Genomic DNA, 20000 nt, shown 5'->3' with positions numbered 1-20000 from the left:
ACTGTCTCTCTCCCCTAGCTGACTTCTTCTTGGACCCATCCTCCCTGTACACCACCTATAAGGACTATGAACCTGTCTGTCTCTCCTCCAGCTGACTTCTTCTTGGACCCATCCCCCCTGTACACCACCTATAAGGACTATGAACCTGTCTGTCTAACTCTACTGTCTGTCTCTCCTCCAGCTGACTTCTTCTTGGACCCATCCCCCTGTACACCACCTATAAGGACTATGAACCTGTCTGTCTAACTCTACTGTCTGTCTCTCCTCCAGCTGACTTCTTCTTGGACCCATCCCCCCTGTACACCACCTATAAGGACTATGAACCTGTCTGTCTAACTCTACTGTCTCTCTCCTCCAGCTGACTTCTTCTTGGACCCATCCCCCTGTACACCACCTATAAGGACTATGAACCTGTCTGTCTAACTCCTGTCTGTCTCTCCTCCAGCTGACTCCACAGGGACCCATCCCCCTGTACACCACCTATAAGGACTATGAACCTGTCTGTCTAACTCTACAGCTGACTCCACAGGGACCCATCCCCCTGTACACCACCTATAAGGACTATGAACCTGTCTGTCTCTCCTCCAGCTGACTCCACAGGGACCCATCCCCCTGTACACCACCTATAAGGACTATGAACCTGTCTGTCTCTCCTCCAGCTGACTCCACAGGGACCCATCCCCCTGTACACCACCTATAAGGACTATGAACCTGTCTGTCTCTCCTCCAGCTGACTCCACAGGGACCCATCCCCTCTGTACACCACCTATAAGGACTATGAACCTGTCTGTCTAACTCTACTGTCTGTCTCTCCTCCAGCTGACTCCACAGGGACCCACTCCCTGTACACCACCTATAAGGACTATGAACCTGTCTGTCTAACTCTACTGTCTGTCTCTCCTCCAGCTGACTCCACAGGGACCCACTCCCTGTACACCACCTATAAGGACTATGAACCTGTCTGTCTAACTCTACTGTCTGTCTCTCCTCCAGCTGACTCCACAGGGACCCACTCCCTGTACACCACCTATAAGGACTATGAACCTGTCTGTCTAACTCTACTGTCTGTCTCTCCTCCAGCTGACTCCACAGGGACCCACTCCCTGTACACCACCTATAAGGACTATGAACCTGTCTGTCTCTCCTCCAGCTGACTCCACAGGGACCCATCCCCCCTGTACACCACCTATAAGGACTATGAACCTGTCTGTCTCTCCTCCAGCTGACTCCACAGGGACCCATCCCCCTGTACACCACCTATAAGGACTATGAACCTGTCTGTCTCTCCTCCAGCTGACTCCACAGGGACCCATCCCCCTGTACACCACCTATAAGGACTATGAACCTGTCTGTCTCTCCTCCAGCTGACTCCACAGGGACCCACTCCCTGTACACCACCTATAAGGACTATGAACCTGTCTGTCTCTCCTCCAGCTGACTCCACAGGGACCCACTCCCTGTACACCACCTATAAGGACTATGAACCTGTCTGTCTCTCCTCCAGCTGACTCCACAGGGACCCATCCCCTCTGTACACCACCTATAAGGACTATGAACCTGTCTGTCTCTCCTCCAGCTGACTCCACAGGGACCCATCCCCCTGTACACCACCTATAAGGACTATGAACCTGTCTGTCTCTCCTCCAGCTGACTCCACAGGGACCCATCCCCTCTGTACACCACCTATAAGGACTATGAACCTGTCTGTCTCTCCTCCAGCTGACTCCACAGGGACCCATCCCCTCTGTACACCACCTATAAGGACTATGAACCTGTCTGTCTCTCCTCCAGCTGACTCCACAGGGACCCACTCCCTGTACACCACCTATAAGGACTATGAACCTGTCTGTCTAACTCTACTGTCTGTCTCTCCTCCAGCTGACTCCACAGGGACCCACTCCCTGTACACCACCTATAAGGACTATGAACCTGTCTGTCTCTCCTCCAGCTGACTCCACAGGGACCCACTCCCTGTACACCACCTATAAGGACTATGAACCTGTCTGTCTAACTCTACTGTCTGTCTCTCCCCTAGCTGACTCCACAGGGACCCACTCCCTGTACACCACCTATAAGGACTATGAACCTGTCTGTCATCTCCTCCAGCTGACTCCACAGGGACCCACTCCCTGTACACCACCTATAAGGACTATGAACCTGTCTGTCTCTCCTCCAGCTGACTCCACAGGGACCCACTCCCTGTACACCACCTATAAGGACTATGAACCTGTCTGTCTCTCCTCCAGCTGACTCCACAGGGTCCCACTCCCTGTACACCACCTATAAGGACTATGAACCTGTCTGTCTCTCCTCCAGCTGACTCCACAGGGTCCCACTCCCTGTACACCACCTAATAAGGACTATGAACCTGTCTGTCTCTCCTCCAGCTGACTCCACAGGGTCCCACTCCCTGTACACCACCTATAAGGACTATGAACCTGTCTGTCTAACTCTACTGTCTGTCTCTCCTCCAGCTGACTCCACAGGGACCCACTCCCTGTACACCACCTATAAGGACTATGAACCTGTCTGTCTCTCCTCCAGCTGACTCCACAGGGACCCACTCCCTGTACACCACCTATAAGGACTATGAACCTGTCTGTCTCTCCTCCAGCTGACTCCACAGGGACCCACTCCCTGTACACCACCTATAAGGACTATGAACCTGTCTGTCTCTCCTCCAGCTGACTCCACAGGGTCCCACTCCCTGTACACCACCTATAAGGACTATGAACCTGTCTGTCTAACTCTACTGTCTGTCTCTCCTCCAGCTGACTCCACAGGGTCCCACTCCCTGTACACCACCTATAAGGACTATGAACCTGTCTGTCTCTCCTCCAGCTGACTCCACAGGGTCCCACTCCCTGTACACCACCTAATAAGGACTATGAACCTGTCTGTCTCTCCTCCAGCTGACTTAACAGGGTCCCACTCCCTGTACACCACCTATAAGGACTATGAACCTGTCTGTCTCTCCTCCAGCTGACTCCACAGGGACCCACTCCCTGTACACCACCTATAAGGACTATGAACCTGTCTGTCTAACTCTGTCTGTCTCTCCTCCAGCTGACTCCACAGGGACCCACTCCCTGTACACCACCTATAAGGACTATGAACCTGTCTGTCTCTCCTCCAGCTGACTCCACAGGGTCCCACTCCCTGTACACCACCTATAAGGACTATGAACCTGTCTGTCTCTCCTCCAGCTGACTCAACAGGGTCCCACTCCCTGTACACCACCTATAAGGACTATGAACCTGTCTGTCTCTCCTCCAGCTGACTCCACAGGGACCCACTCCCTGTACACCACCTATAAGGACTATGAACCTGTCTGTCTGTCTCTCCTCCAGCTGACTCCACAGGGAACCACTCCCTGTACACCACCTATAAGGACTATGAACCTGTCTGTCTCTCCTCCAGCTGACTCCACAGGGACCCACTCCCTGTACACCACCTATAAGGACTATGAACCTGTCTGTCTCTCCTCCAGCTGACTCAACAGGGTCCCACTCCCTGTACACCACCTATAAGGACTATGAACCTGTCTGTCTCTCCTCCAGCTGACTCAACAGGGTCCCACTCCCTGTACACCACCTATAAGGACTATGAACCTGTCTGTCTCTCCTCCAGCTGACTCCACAGGGTCCCACTCCCTGTACACCACCTATAAGGACTATGAACCTGTCTGTCTAACTCTACTGTCTGTCTCTCCTCCAGCTGACTCCACAGGGACCCACTCCCTGTACACCACCTATAAGGACTATGAACCTGTCTGTCTCTCTCTCCAGCTGACTCCACAGGGACCCACTCCCTGTACACCACCTATAAGGACTATGAACCTGTCTGTCTGTCTAGCTGTCTGTCTCTCCCCTAGCTGACTCCACAGGGTCCCACTCCCTGTACACCACCTATAAGGACTATGAACCTGTCTGTCTGTCTGTCTCCTCCAGCTGACTCCACAGGGACCCACTCCCTGTACACCACCTATAAGGACTATGAACCTGTCTGTCTAACTCTACTGTCTGTCTCTCCTCCAGCTGACTCCACAGGGACCCACTCCCTGTACACCACCTATAAGGACTATGAGGTGATGTTTCATGTCTCCACCATGCTGCCCTACACACCCAACAACAAACAACAGGTATGGATAGTTATTATTGACCAACGTTGAGATTTTATACAGGCCGAAGACTATTAGAACAAACTAAACAAAATTGTTCATTAAATAAATTATCTGGAGAGGTAGAAAACTCAATGATCAAGTCCTTTAAAATAATGCTACTGACTTAAAAAAAATAATCTTATCATCCTTTAAAATGTCTTAGAAATAAATATAATTACAGAAATACAGCCTGTTTGATGCATTTTGCATCATAGGATGGAAAATGCATCATACCGGCTGTATTTGGAAATTATATATCTTGTAAACTTGATTGCTGACATGCAAAGCATTTTGGGACAATATCACCAATGGTCTAATGAAACAAATACCAAAAGATCATTTTTGGTTGGGATTTTCCTTTAAATGTTAGGGAAAACAAACAAATTGAAAACCATATTTTTTTCCCCCCACAAAATTTTAATCACAGTGCAGTTATCACAAAACATATAATTTTCCTAACTAGACGATAGGCTGTGAAGATCTGGGGAAGGTTGTGTGATAGGCTATGAAGATCTGGGGAAGGTTGTGTGATAGGCTATGAAGATCTGGGGAAGGTTGTGTGATAGGCTATGAAGATCTGGGGAAGGTTGTGTGATAGGCTATGAAGATCTGGGGAAGGTTGTGTGATAGGCTATGAAGATCTGGGGAAGGTTGTGTGATAGGCTATGAAGATCTGGGGAAGGTTGTGTGATAGGCTATGAAGATCTGGGGAAGGTTGTGTGATAGGCTATGAAGATCTGGGGAAGGTTGTGTGATAGGCTATGAAGATCTGGGGAAGGTTGTGTGATAGGCTATGAAGATCTGGGGAAGGTTGTGTGATAGGCTATGAAGATCTGGGGAAGGTTGTGTGATAGGCTATGAAGATCTGGGGAAGGTTGTGTGATAGGCTATGAAGATCTGGGGAAGGTTGTGTGATAGGCTATGAAGATCTGGGGAAGGTTGTGTGATAGGCTATGAAGATCTGGGGAAGGTTGTGTGATAGGCTATGAAGATCTGGGGAAGGTTGTGTGATAGGCTATGAAGATCTGGGGAAGGTTGTGTGATAGGCTATGAAGATCTGGGGAAGGTTGTGTGATAGGCTATGAAGATCTGGGGAAGGTTGTGTGATAGGCTATGAAGATCTGGGGAAGGTTGTGTGATAGGCTATGAAGATCTGGGGAAGGTTGTGTGATAGGCTATGAAGATCTGGGGAAGGTTGTGTGATAGGCTATGAAGATCTGGGGAAGGTTGTGTGATAGGCTATGAAGATCTGGGGAAGGTTGTGTGATAGGCTATGAAGATCTGAGGAAGGTTGTGTAATTTAAAGATAGCAGAAAATAAACCGCCTATTGGGTCAATTTCCATTGACGAGCATTGAATGAGAGGCTATCAGCACAAAATGTATATTTACATAATATGTAAATAAACTTCTCAATTCACATTAGCAACGGGAATGACACAAGCTGAGAGAAGGTTTGGGTGATGTTCTTGCGCTTCACAGCTCAAAAGTGCCAGAAATGTCACTGTAGCAAATTATTAATTTATATGCAAGCAACAACTTCATGTATCTACCATATTACACTCTTAATTAATGCAACAATTCACAAACATGCAGACGTTTAAATGGTTTATTTTCTCTTCCATATACTCATTAATTTAGCAAGACAATTAACGCAACCAAGTGGAACAGCTGCTAGCTAACATGCTATAACATCAAGCGAACAATGCTTGCTTCATCAAGTAAATTCAGCATTGCGAAAATGAACATTTACCGCTCTCATACGAATACAAAAAAGGTAATATTATCATACAGTGTCAGTCATATTATATAGAGCTAGGTAGCAAGCTAAACAAAATGTCTGCACTCTGCATCCTCACACAGCTAACGTTAGCTAAAGTTGGCAAATTAGTAGGCTAAGTTAACTCTTGCTCCTACCTGGCACGCAGGCGTCCCACCTAGAGCTCTGGAAATGCAAATGCGCTACGCTAAACGCTAATAGTATTAGTTAAAACGCAAACGTTCATTAAAATACACATGCAGGGTATTGAATTAAAGCTACACTCGTTGTGAATCCAGGCAACAAGTCAGATTTTTAAAATGCTTTTCGGCGAAAGCATGAGAAGCTATTATCTGATAGCATGTAACACCCCAAAAGACCCGCAGGGGATGTAAACAAAATAATTAGCATAGTCGGCGCTACACAAACCGCACAATAAAATATAAAACATTCATTACCTTTGACCATCTTCTTTGTTGGCACTCCTTGATGTCCCATAATCAATATTGGGTCTTTTTTTCGATTAAATCGGTCCATATATAGCCTAGATATCGATCTATGAAGACTGTGTGATAAACGGAAAAAAATAGCGTTTCATAATGTAACGTCATTTTTTAAAAGTTAAAAAGTCGACGATAAACTTTCACAAAACACTTCGAAATACTTTTGTAATGCAACTTTAGGTATTAGTACACGTTAATAAGCGATAAAATTCATCAGGAGGCGATGTAAATTCTATAGGTGGTCGTCTGGAAAAAATGTCCGGAAAAAACTCAACCAATACATCCTGTTGGAGGCCGGAGGGAATCGGTTCCCTTGGGTCTGTTCGACCAAGAATCAAATCCGAAGCAAATGAGAAGACTCTAGACATCCTGTGGAAGCTGTAGGTACTGCAACCTCGGCCTCATTTAATACGGTTCACCTTTAACATTCCTGGAAGTGGCGCATGGATATTTTTTTCCATTTTCAGTGATCATTTTCAGCCTTTAACTGCAATTTCAGATAAAAACACATTAGGAAGGATACCTCCTATACATTTCAACTGTTTCAAAAACATTGCTCTGCTATTACGATTTATACTATATACTTCTCTGCTTTTGGTGCCCTCACTTCCGGCCTGTGAACAGCGTGAAGCGAACCCATGGACATGAGCAGATAATTATGTGTGACCGTGTCAGAGCGAAGTGATCTCAATATCACGGCCTATTTTTAAAATTTTTTAAATTATTTTTTATTTTACCTTTTTATTTAAGTCAGCAAGTCAGTTAAGAACAAATTCTTATTTTCAATGACGGCCTAGGAACAGTGGGTTAACTTCCTGTTCAGGGGCAGACGCTCTAACCACTAGGCTACCCTGCCGCACCTATTCATTGATGAGAGGTCCTGCTTTACTGAAGTTGCGAGACATGACAAGCCATGAAATTACGAGACACAGTTGTGCATATAAAAAACATAACTGGCACGCAGATCGGTAGAAATGTTAAGATAAATTGGCATTCCACATAAGGTTGCTGACTCCTCGTGTAGCCTATTATCGGCAACTTCAGGAGGGTAATGGCAGGATCTGTGACAGCCAGTAGAAGCCGGAGGAGAACGGTTGGGGCTCAGGTTGTTTTTTTCTTTCTTTTTTTCTGCTTATCTAGATCTCTGCCTCCCTCTTAAGTCATTTAGTCTTATTTCATCCAACAGTAAGCTTTTAAGCATCAGACAAGCTCAATGCATATTGTTGATTTTATTAAAACATATATGGAAAAATACACGTTTAAAAATGTTGGCCAATCACTTGACAGATGATTTTCGGTCGACAAAGATTTTAGTTGTTTTTGGGGACAGCCCTACTATACTGTGCCCCTCCCCTCTCCATCTATTGCCGTCCAGTTATGAAAGTAGCGAGTGTTTTGTGTTCTTGGAACTAATCAGTCTCCTCCGTTCCCAAAAATACAGACTCTTAGGAGTCGATTCCTAGACAAATTTAATCTTGACACTAAGAAATGGAAGTCGACGCGCAACGAGTCCATTATTGTGGACTCTCCACCGCTACGTCATCGTCGTTAACAGATGGAAAATGGCAAGAGACAGCAGCGAAGTCTTGTATGGCAACACTTTGAGAAGTTAAATGAAAAGGAAATGTGGAAGTGGAATTGAGGATCAGTAATGGCAGTACAGGTACAGTAATGGTAGTACAGGTACAGTAATGGTAGTACAGTAATGGTAGTACAGGTACAGTAATGGTAGTACAGGTACAGTAATGGTAGTACAGGTACAGTAATGGTAGTACAGTAATGGCAGTACAGGTACAGTAATGGTAGTACAGTAATGGTAGTACAGGTACAGTAATGGTAGTACAGGTACAGTAATGGTAGTACAGTAATGGTAGTACAGTAATGGCAGTACAGTAATGGTAGTACAGGTACAGTAATGGTAGTACAGGTACAGTAATGGTAGTACAGGTACAGAAATGGTAGCACATGTACAGTAATGGTAGTACAGGTACAGTAATGATAGTACAGGTACAGTAATGGTAGCACAGTAATGGTAGTACAGGTACAGTAATGGTAGCACAGGTACAGTAATGGTAGTATAGGTATAGTAATGGTAGTACAGTAATGGTAGTACATGTACAGTAATGGTAGTACGGGTACAGTAATGGTAGTACGGGTACAGTAATGGTAGTACAGGTACAGTAATGGTAGTACGGGTACAGTAATGGTAGTACAGGTACAGTAATGGTAGCACAGGTACAGTAATGGTAGTATAGGTATAGTAATGGTAGTACAGTAATGGTAGTACATGTACAGTAATGGTAGTACGGGTACAGTAATGGTAGTACGGGTACAGTAATGGTAGTACAGGTACAGTAATGGTAGTACGGGTACAGTAATGGTAGTACAGGTACAGTAATGGTAGTACAGTAATGGTAGTACAGTAATGGTAGTACAGGTACAGTAATGGTAGTACAGGTACAGTAATGGCAGTACAGTAATGGCAGTACAGGTACAGTAATGGTAGTACAGTAATGGTAGTATAGATACAGTAATGGTAGTACAGGTACAGTAATGGTAGTACAGTAATGGTAGTATAGGTACAGTAATGGTAGTACAGGTACAGTAATGGTAGTATAGGTATAGTAATGGTAGTACAGTAATGGTAGTACAGTAATGGTAGTACAGTACAGTAATGGTAGTATGGGTACAGTAATGGTAGTACAGTAATGGTAGTACAGTAATGGTAGTACACGGTATATACAGTAATGGTAGTACAGGTACAGTAATGGTAGTACAGGTACAGTAATGGTAGTACAGGTACAGTAATGGTAGTACAGGTACAGTAATGGTAGTACAGTAATGGTAGTACAGTAATGGTAGTACAGGTACAGTAATGGTAGTACAGTAATGGTAGTACAGTAATGGAAGTATAGGTACAGTAATGGTAGTACAGGTACAGTAATGGTAGTACAGGTACAGTAATGGTAGTACAGGTACAGTAATGGTAGTACAGTAATGGTAGTACTGGTACAGTAATGGTAGTACAGTAATGGTAGTACTGGTACAGTAATGGTAGTACAGTAATGGTAGTACAGGTACAGTAATGGTAGTACAGTAATGGTAGTATAGTAATGGTAGTACGGGTACAGTAATGGTAGTATGGGTACAGTAATGGTAGTAGTATAGATACAGTAATGGTAGTACAGTAATGGTAGTATAGATACAGTAATGGCAGTACAGTAATGGTAGTACAGGTACAGTAATGGTAGTACAGTAATGGTAGTATAGTAATGGTAGTACAGGGTACAGTAATGGTAGTATGGGTACAGTAATGGTAGTATAGATACAGTAATGGTAGTACAGTAATGGTAGTATAGATACAGTAATGGCAGTACAGTAATGGTAGTACAGGTACAGTAATGGTAGTACACTAATGGTAGTACAGGTATAGTAATGGTAGTACAGGTACAGTAATGGTAGTATGGTAGTAAAGTAATGGTAGTATAGGTACAGTAATGGCAGTACGGGTACAGTAATGGTAGTACAGGTACAGTAATGGTAGTACAGGTACAGTAATGGTAGTACAGATACAGTAATGGTAGTACAGGTACAGTAATGGTAGTACAGGTACTGTAATGGTAGACCAGATACAGTAATGGTAGTACAGGTACAGTAATGGTAGTACAGGTACTGTAATGGTAGACCAGATACAGTAATGGTAGTATAGGTATAGTAATGGTAGTACAGTAATGGTAGTATAGGTATAGTAATGGTAGTACAGTAATGGTAGTACGGGTACTGTAATGGTAGACCAGATACAGTAATGGTAGTACAGGTACAGTAATGGTAGTACAGGTACAGTAATGGTAGTACAGTAATGGTAGTACAATGCTTAACCATGTGACCGGGTCGCACCGTAAGACCCAAACCGTTGCTGGCAGCAGCTACATTGTGAATTCACATGGAATTTTATGCATTTTTCTGACCATTTAATTGCAGAATAAAATAAGAGAGATTGTCACATCCCTAAATAGATGATTGAAAATGTGACCATCTTGTTGTCCATGTGTTTACCTTGAGAGTTTTCCTTTGCTGTCTCCTCACAGCTCCTGAGGAAGCGGCACATAGGAAATGACATAGTGACCATCGTATTCCAGGAGCCTGGGGCTCAACCCTTCACCCCCAAGAACATACGGTCACACTTCCAACACGTGTTTGTAGTGGTGAGAGCACACCAACCCTGCTCTGACAACACCTCCTATAGGTGAGTGGGAATGTCTAATGCACGCACGGCACACGCACAACACATGCATAACACACGCATGACACACAGAGACCCTGAGCAGAGACACACGGAGACCCTGAGCAGAGACACACGGAGACCCTGAGCAGAGACACACGGAGACCCTGAGCAGAGACACACGGAGACCCTGAGCAGAGACACACGGAGACCCTGAGCAGAGACACACGGAGACCCTGAGCAGAGACACACGGAGACCCTGAGCAGAGACACACGGAGACCCTGAGCAGAGACACACGGAGACCCTGAGCAGAGACACACGGAGACCCTGAGCAGAGACACACGGAGACCCTGAGCAGAGACACACGGAGACCCTGAGCAGAGACACACGGAGACCCTGAGCAGAGACACACTTATTTCTATTTCCCTGTGTTTCTGTTTTACCTTCTGTTATTTCTAGTGCTACATTGATATTGATCACTGCATTGTTGGGGTTAAGAGCTGGCAAGAAAGGCATTTCACTGCACCCATCATACTACTATGACTGACCCTGTAAAACAACACCTATCATACTACTATGACTGACCCTGTAAAACAACACCTATCATACTACTGACTGACCCTGTAAAACAACACCTATCATACTACTATGACTGACCCTGTAAAACAACACCTATCATACCACTATGACTGACCCTGTAAAACAACACCTATCACACTACTATGACTGACCCTGTAAAACAACACCTATCATACTACTGACTGACCCTGTAAAACAACACCTATCATACTACTGACTGACCCTGTAAAACAACACCTATCACACTACTATGACTGACCCTGTAAATCAACACTTATCATACTACTATGACTGACCCTGTAAAACAACACCTATCATACTACTATGACTGACCCTGTAAAACAACACCTATCACACTACTATGACTGACCCTGTAAAACAACGCCTATCACACTACTATGACTGACCCTGTAAAACAACGCCTATCACACTACTATGACTGACCCTGTAAAACAACACCTATCATACTACTGACTGACCCTGTAAATCAACACTTATCATACTACTATGACTGACCCTGTAAAACAACACCTATCATACTACTATGACTGACCCTGTAAAACAACACCTATCATACTACTATGACTGACCCTGTCCGGTGTATGTCACAATAATACACATTGCATTAATTTTATGTACATAATATGGTTGGGCGGTTTTCAGATTTTCATATCGTCATACTGTCCTCTCATCCCGGGATTTATTGTATTACCGGTTTAGTATACAAAGGGGCGCACCATTTAAAAAATGTAATTTTTTTTTTTTTTAAATACAATCGGTTACCAGAATGTTAACAAAATTCGCACAAGTAATAGTGAATTTTCATGGAAGCTGCTAGCTCAATATGATAATGAGCGCAAACTAAAATAAACGAAACGCAAAGACAGGAAATCCAGCTCATAATGTTCTACATATATAGGTAGGAGCTACCGAATGTCCTTTTTTGGTGCGTTTGGACATTTTACAACCGAATGTGAACGAGAGACATTGTGCAAATGAACACAGTTTTGACGCATTCTTGTCTGAAGGAAGAACAGTACTGGCTCTGGAGCAGAATGTCTCCACGCAGTGTTTATGTGGAGTCTGGAGTTGCTTGGGAAACAGGCCTTCCTCCTCTGCTCGGAGAAGATGGGAGGGTGGGGAGCAGAGGGCCGAGAACAGAGAGGAGAAAAAAGCTTAATGAAAGGATGGCAGTGGCAGCAGTACAGTTAACCCATCCAAAGGGCTTTGACTTCTCAAACACGGCAGAAACAGGTGATGCCTCGTCACCTTATTAATTCAGTAACTTCGATACCTACCAAGTTAAACTTAAGGGTCGAGTTAACGCAAAATTCTTCATTTTACAGGGGGAAAAAAAGTTAAAACGTGTAAAATCTCTTGCTGCGTTTTTGTAAACACAGATCTAAAACGCATCTTATTGTAACTTCCTGCTCGGCATCAGACACATTTTGTGCTTCAACTGGGATGAGAATCGATGGCGTTGGATCAGCAGACAGCGCTCTGACTGATGTGTAGCTTCTTTCTTCAGCTACTTTTCTCCATGTAGCCAGCCTACTTTCCTCCAGGTAGCCAGCCTACTTTCCTCCAGGTAGCCAGCCTACTTTCCTCCATGTAGCCAGCCTACTTTCCTCCATGTAGCCAGCCTACTTTCCTCCAGGTAGCCAGCCTACTTTCCTCCAGGTAGCCAGCCTACTTTCCTCCAGGTAGCCAGCCTACTTTCCTCCAGGTAGCCAGCCTACTTTCCTCCAGGTAGCCAGCCTACTTTCCTCCAGGTAGCCAGCCTACTTTCCTCCAGGTAGCCAGCCTACTTTCCTCCATGTAGCCAGCCTACTTTCCTCCATGTAGCCAGCCTACTTTCCTCCAGGTAGCCAGCCTACTTTCCTCCAGGTAGCCAGCCTACTTTCCTCCAGGTAGCCAGCCTACTTTCCTCCAGGTAGCCAGCCTACTTTCCTCCAGGTAGCCAGCCTACTTTCCTCCAGGTAGCCAGCCTACTTTCCTCCATGTAGCCAGCCTACTTTCCTCCAGGTAGCCAGCCTACTTTCCTCCAATAAAATATAAGTGTTCCTAAAGTGTTAGGAAATGTAGCTGGCTACATACTTTTCCATGATGAACATTAGAAATGTTATGGGAATACATGCATAATGGCTCTCGAATTATTTTGCAAAAATTGTAAGCTCTTTGACTGCCTGCAAGATAGCATTGCACGTCTATTGTCATTGGATGAAAACGAAGCTGTTTTCTGACGAATGTGTTGCACTAATGTATATTCTGTGAAAGGAAACTATAGTTGCATATCTCTGATCTCTCTCTCTATTGAAGAAAAAAAAACACTGTTGAATTTCAATATAAAACGTGACCCTTGTTAATACACAGCTGGACTCACCTGCTACCTTTTTCTCCTGGTGTGCTATTTACAAACCAACACGTGACTGGTGCAACAGTTCTAGCGAACTGTGTTAAGCTTCATAAAATGTGAAATGAAGAACACGATCTGCTTTATCTCAACGTAAAAAGTAGATACAGTCAGATAGTAACTTATACCCTGGTATACATTCGAAAGTATTCAGACCCCTTGACTTTTTCCACATTTTGTTACGTCACAGCCTTGTTCTAAAATTGATTAAATATTTTTTGTTTGTTCATCAATCTACACACAATACCCCACAATGATAAAGAAAAAACAGGTTTTTAGACATGATATTTTTTTACAAAGTATTCAGGCCCTTCACTCAGTACTTTGTGGAAGCACCTTTTGGCAGCGATTACAGCCTTGTCTTCCTGGGTATGACGCTACAAACTTGGCACACCTGTATTTGGGGAGTTTCTCCCATTCTTCTCTGCAGATCCTCTCAAGCTCTGTCAGGTTGGATGGGGAGTGTTGCTGCACAGCTATTTTCAGGTCTCTCCAGAGATGTTCGATTGGGTTCAAGTCCGGGTTCTGGCAGGGCAACGCAAGGACATTCAGAGACTTGTCTCAGAGCCACTCCTGCGTTGTCTTGGCTGTGTGTTTAGATTCGTTGTCCTGTTGGAAGGTAAACCTTCGCCCCAGGCTGAGGTCCTGAGTGCTCTGGTGTAGTTTTTCATCAAGGATCTCTTTGTACTTTGCTCCATTCATCTTTCCCTCGATCCTGACTAGTCTCCCAGTCCCTGCCGCTGAAAAACATCCCCACAGCATGATGCTGCCACTACCACCATGCTTCACTGTAGGGATGCCACCACCATGCTTCACCGCGCCAGGTTTCCTCCAGACATGACACTTGGCATTCAGAACAAAGAGTTCAATCTTGGTTTTATCAGACCAGAGAATCTTGTTTTTCATGGTCTGAGGGTCCTTTTAGGTGCTTTTTTTGGCAAACTCCAAGCAGGCTGTCATGTGCATTTTACTGCTGGTACAGGGACAAGGTGGATTCTTAATTCAGTAGCTGAGACACAAGACGTATGTGACAGAAAATCACGGACTACAAAAAGAAAAACAGCAACGTCTTGAACACCGACGTCACGCTTCCAGAGAAGCTAAACACCTGTGTGCTGCTGGCTGGTGTGTTTACGGACATGTACAATCGCTCCCGGTTTGTTGTCCCCACATGACGTAGGACTTTCAACATTCGTCTCTCCCGAGCCCGTACGGGAGTTGTAGCGATAAGATAGTAGCTACTAACAATTGGACACCACGAAATTGGGGAGAAAAAAAGTGGTACAAAATAAACAACAACAAAAAAAGAGACCAGTCAAGAATCACCAACACCTTAGACCCACTTCAGTTTGCATACCGCCCCGATGCAATCGCCATCACAGCCCTATCTCATTTGGACAAAAGGAATACCTAATGCTGTTCATTGACTACAGCTCAGCATTCAACACCATAGTACCCTACAAGCTCTGTACGCTCGTCATTAAGCTGGAGGCCCTGGGTCTCAACCCCGCCCTGTGCAATTGGGTCCTGGACTTTCTAACGGGCCGCCCCCAGGTGATGAAGGTAGGAAACAACATCTCCACTTCGCTGACCCTCAACAATGGGTCCCCACAAGGGTGCGTGCTCAGCCCCCTCCTGTACTCCCTGTTCACCCACGACTGCGTGGCCAAGCACGCCTTCAACTCAATCATCAAGTGTGCAGACGACACAACAGTAGTGGGCTTGATTAACAACAACAACGAGACAGCCTACAGGGAGGAGGTGAGGACACTGAGTGGGGTTTCAGGAAAACAACCTCTCACTCAACGTCAACAAAACAAAGGAGATGATTGTGGATTTCAGGAAACAGCAGAGGGAGCACTCCCCTATCCACATCGAAGGGACAACATTGAAGAAAATGGAAAGTTTTAAGTTCCTTGGCGTACACATCACTGACAAACTGAAATGGTCCACCCACACAGACAACGTGGTGAAGAACCTCTGGAGGCTGAAGAAATTCGGCTTGTCACCTTAAACCCTCACAAACTTTTACAGATGCACAATCGAGAGCATCCTGGCGGGCTGTATCACCGCCTGGTACGGCAACTGCTCTGCCCACAACCGTAAGGCTCTCCAGAGGGTAGTGAGGTCGGCACAACGCATCACCGGGGGTGACCTACATGCCCTCCATGACACCGACAGCACCCGATGTCACAGGAAGGCCAAAAAGATCGTCAAGGACATCAACCACGAGCCACTGCCTGTTCACCCCGCTACCATCCTGAAAATGTATTCAATGTATCAAAAATTAAACACTGAAATACCTTATTTACATAAGAATTCAGACTTGAGATGTTTCTACAACTTGATTGGAGTCTACCTGTGGTAAATTCAATTGATTGGACAGGATTTGGGAAGGCACACACCTGTATAGATACAGTGCATTTGGATATGATTCAGACCCCTTGACTTTTTCCACATTTTGTTACGTTACAACCTTATTCTAAAATGGATTCAATTGTATTTTATTTTAGTCCTCTATCTACACTCAATACCCCATAATGACAAAGCAAAAACCTTTTTTTTTTTTTTTTTTAAACAGACATGCACTGTGAACTGTGGGACCTTTATATAGACAGGTGTGTACTTTTCCAAATCATGTCCAATCAATTGAATTTACCACAGGTGGACTCCAATCAAGTTGTTGAAACATCTCAAAGATGATCAATGGAAACAGGATGCAGCTGAGCTCAATTTCGAGTTTTGTAGCAAAGGGTCTGAATACTTATGTAAATAAGCTATTTCAGTTTAAAAATTTTAGTACATTTGCAAAAATGTCTAAAAACCTCTTTTCACTTTGACGTTATGGGGTATTGTGTGGAGATCGAAGTGTATATATATATATATTTTTTTTTTAAAATCCTGTATCGTAACAAAATGTGGGAAAAGTCGAGGGGTTTGAGAACTTTCAGAATAAACTGTATACAGATTCCCCCTAGCCTGGTACACAACACCCCTCTCTGTGATAGATTCCCCCTAGCCTGGTACACAACACCCCTCTCTGTGATAGATTCCCCCTAGCCTGGTACACAACACCAGTCTCTGTGATAGATTCCCCTAGCCTGGTACACAACACCCCTCTCTGTGATAGATTCCCCTAGCCTGGTACACAACACCAGTCTCTGTGATAGATTCCCCTAGCCTGGTACACAACACCCCTCTCTGTGATAGATTCCCCTAGCCTGGTACACAACACCCCTCTCTGTGATAGATTCCCCTAGCCTGGTACACAACACCAGTCTCTGTGATAGATTCCCCTAGCCTGGTACACAACACCAGTCTCTGTGATAGATTCCCCTAGCCTGGTACACAACACCCCTCTCTGTGATAGATTCCCCTAGCCTGGTACACAACACCCCTCTCTGTGATAGATTCCCCTAACCTGGTACACAACACCCCTCTCTGTGATAGATTCCCCTAGCCTGGTACACAACACCAGTCTCTGTGATAGATTCCCCTAGCCTGGTACACAACACCAGTCCCCCTGTGATAGATTCCCCTAGCCTGGTACACAACACCAGTCTCTGTGATAGATTCCCCTAGCCTGGTACACAACACCAGTCTCTGTGATAGATTCCCCTAGCCTGGTATACAACACCCCTCTCTGTATACAGATTCCCCTAGCCTGGTACACAACACCAGTCTCTGTGATAGATTCCCCTAGCCTGGTACACAACACCAGTCTCTGTGATAGATTCCCCCTAGCCTGGTACACAACACCAGTCTCTGTGATAGATTCCCCCTAGCCTGGTACACAACACCAGTCTCTGTGATAGATTCCCCTAGCCTGGTACACAACACCCCTCTCTGTATACAGATTCCCCTAGCCTGGTACACAACACCAGTCTCTGTGATAGATTCCCCTAGCCTGGTACACAACACCAGTCTCTGTGATAGATTCCCCTAGCCTGGTACACAACACCAGTCTCTGTGATAGATTCCCCCTAGCCTGGTACACAACACCGGTCTCTGTGATAGATTCCCCTAGCCTGGTACACAACACCAGTCTCTGTGATAGATTCCCCCTAGCCTGGTACACAACACCAGTCTCTGTGATAGATTCCCCTAGCCTGGTACACAACACCCCTCTCTGTGATAGATTCCCCCTAGCCTGGTACACAACACCCCTCTCTGTGATAGATTCCCCCTAGCCTGGTACACAACACCAGTCTCTGTGATAGATTCCCCCTAGCCTGGTACACAACACCCCTCTCTGTGATAGATTCCCCCTAGCCTGGTACACAACACCAGTCTCTGTGATAGATTCCCCTAGCCTGGTACACAACACCAGTCTCTGTGATAGATTCCCCCTAGCCTGGTACACAACACCCCTCTCTGTGATAGATTCCCCCTAGCCTGGTACACAACACCAGTCTCTGTGATAGATTCCCCCTAGCCTGGTACACAACACCGGTCTCTGATAGAGTCCCCCTAGTGCAGCACCCTCTACTCCTCCTCCCATTCCAGCACCGAGAACAAATGGCATTCAGGACCATTTAAAACTGGTAAACTGCAGGTTCTTCCGTTTCTGTGATCAAGACACACACAGAGTGGAGTCGGTGAGAGAAGTTAAAGAAAGAAGGAGGGAGACTTGATGAGAATTTTTCACTTTCTCTGTTTTTTTGTTTTTTTTCTCTTTCCCTCTTTTCACTATTTCAATTCAATGTCTTCATTGGCAGGGAAACATGTTAACATTGCCTAAGCTCTCCCTCTTCTCTCTCTCCCTCTTCTCTCTCTTCTCTCTCTCTCTCTCTCTCTCTCTCTCTCTCTTCTCTCTCTTCTCTCTCTCTCTTCTCTCTCTCTACCTCTTCTCTCTCTCATCATTCTCATCTTTCTCTCTCTCTCTCTCTCTCTCATCATTCTCATCTTTCTCTCTCTCTTCTCTCTCCCTCTTCTCTCTCTCCCTCTTCTCTCTATCTCGTTAAGGGCTGTGTTAATATGGTTTATTGTGAGAGTTCCTGGTTCTCTGTTGGGTTCCTGCCTGCTGTACACAAAGCTGTGGTGTAGCATAGGGAAGATACAATGGCTTGACACACACACACACACACACACACACACACACACACACACACACACACACATAAAAAACACACACACACTGCTCTCCAACCAGGTGTAAGACTGTATCAGCTTGGCCCATTGTTTGGAGGGCGGCCTGACACAGGCTTAGTCTACCTCTACCTCCTCTACCTCTACCTCCCCCTCTATGTCCCTCTACCTCCCTCTCTACCTCCCTCTCTACCTCTACCTCCCTCCCTACCTCTACCTCCCTCTCTACCTCTACCTCCTCTACCTCCCTCTCTACCTCTACCTCCCTCTCTACCTCCCTCTCTACCTCTACCTCCTCTACCTCCCTCTACCTCCTCTACCTCTACCTCCTCTACCTCGACCTCCCTCTCTACCCTCTCTACCTCCCTCTCTACCTCCCCCTCCCTCTACCTCCCTCTACCCTCTCTACCTCGACCTCCCTCGACCTCCCTCTCTCTACCTCCCTCTCTACCCCCTCGACCTCCCTCTCTCTACCTCCCTCTCTACCTCCATCTATCCCCTCACCCCGGCACACAATGGGTACCCCCTGCCCCCCCTCCTCTCTCCCACCAAAATCACTCATGTGACTAAATTCCTACCCCTCCATTTTGTTTTGTTTGGGCTCTCTCTCTTCTCTCTCTCTTCTCTCTCTGTGTTGTCCTCTCATTGCTCTTCGTTTGCCGTCTGGATCTAACGTAGATATTCATACACTTTTGGAGGAAAATGGAGGTTTGATGATAGGTTGTTTCTTTATGATTGACAGCCAATCGTGTTTAAATCCAGTATTAAAGTCTCTGAGTTGTTTCGAGGCCTGAAGCCCTGAGCTGCTCAACAGGTTGGAGTAACAGTACTGTTGGTGAGTGTTGCTGCTTCTGGTTAGGCTGTCTGTGTGGCTGTCTGTCTGTGTGGCTGTCTGTCTGTGTGGCTGTCTGTCTGTGTGGCTGGCTGTCTGTGTGGCTGGCTGTCTGTGGCTGGCTGCCTGTGTGGCTGTCTGTGTGGCTGGCTGTCTGTATGGCTGGCTGCCTGGCTGCCTGGCTGGTCTGCCTGTGTGGCTGGCTGCCTGTGTGGTGGCTGTCTGTCTGTGTGGCTGGCTGTCTGTGTGGCTGGCTGTCTGTCTGTGTGTGTGGCTGACTGTCTGGCTCTGTGTGGCTGGCTGTGTGTGGCTGGCTGTCTGTGTGGCTGACTGTCTGTCTGTGTGTGGCTGACTGTCTGTCTGTGTGTGGCTGACTGTCTGTCTGTGTGGCTGGTCTGGCTGGCTGGCTGTCTGTCTGTCTGTGTCTGTCTGGCTGTCTGTCT

At 45.7% G+C, this 20000-nt stretch overlaps 1 protein-coding gene across 1 annotated transcript in view; it reads left to right on the top strand.

Moving 5' to 3' along the window:
• The window catches only part of LOC112236030 (signal-induced proliferation-associated 1-like protein 1), a 230058-nt gene that overhangs the window by 139966 nt on the left and 70092 nt on the right, over positions 1-20000 (top strand). The window contains 2 exon segments of the mRNA XM_042322686.1: positions 4038-4141; positions 10511-10668. Coding sequence (XP_042178620.1) covers positions 4038-4141; positions 10511-10668 — 262 coding nt within the window.

The sequence above is a fragment of the Oncorhynchus tshawytscha genome, linkage group LG05 (assembly GCF_018296145.1).
Source record: "Oncorhynchus tshawytscha isolate Ot180627B linkage group LG05, Otsh_v2.0, whole genome shotgun sequence".
Taxonomy (NCBI): domain Eukaryota; kingdom Metazoa; phylum Chordata; class Actinopteri; order Salmoniformes; family Salmonidae; genus Oncorhynchus; species Oncorhynchus tshawytscha.
Note: the sequence above shows the minus strand (reverse complement) of the source record. Positions and strands in the feature narration are given on the sequence as shown.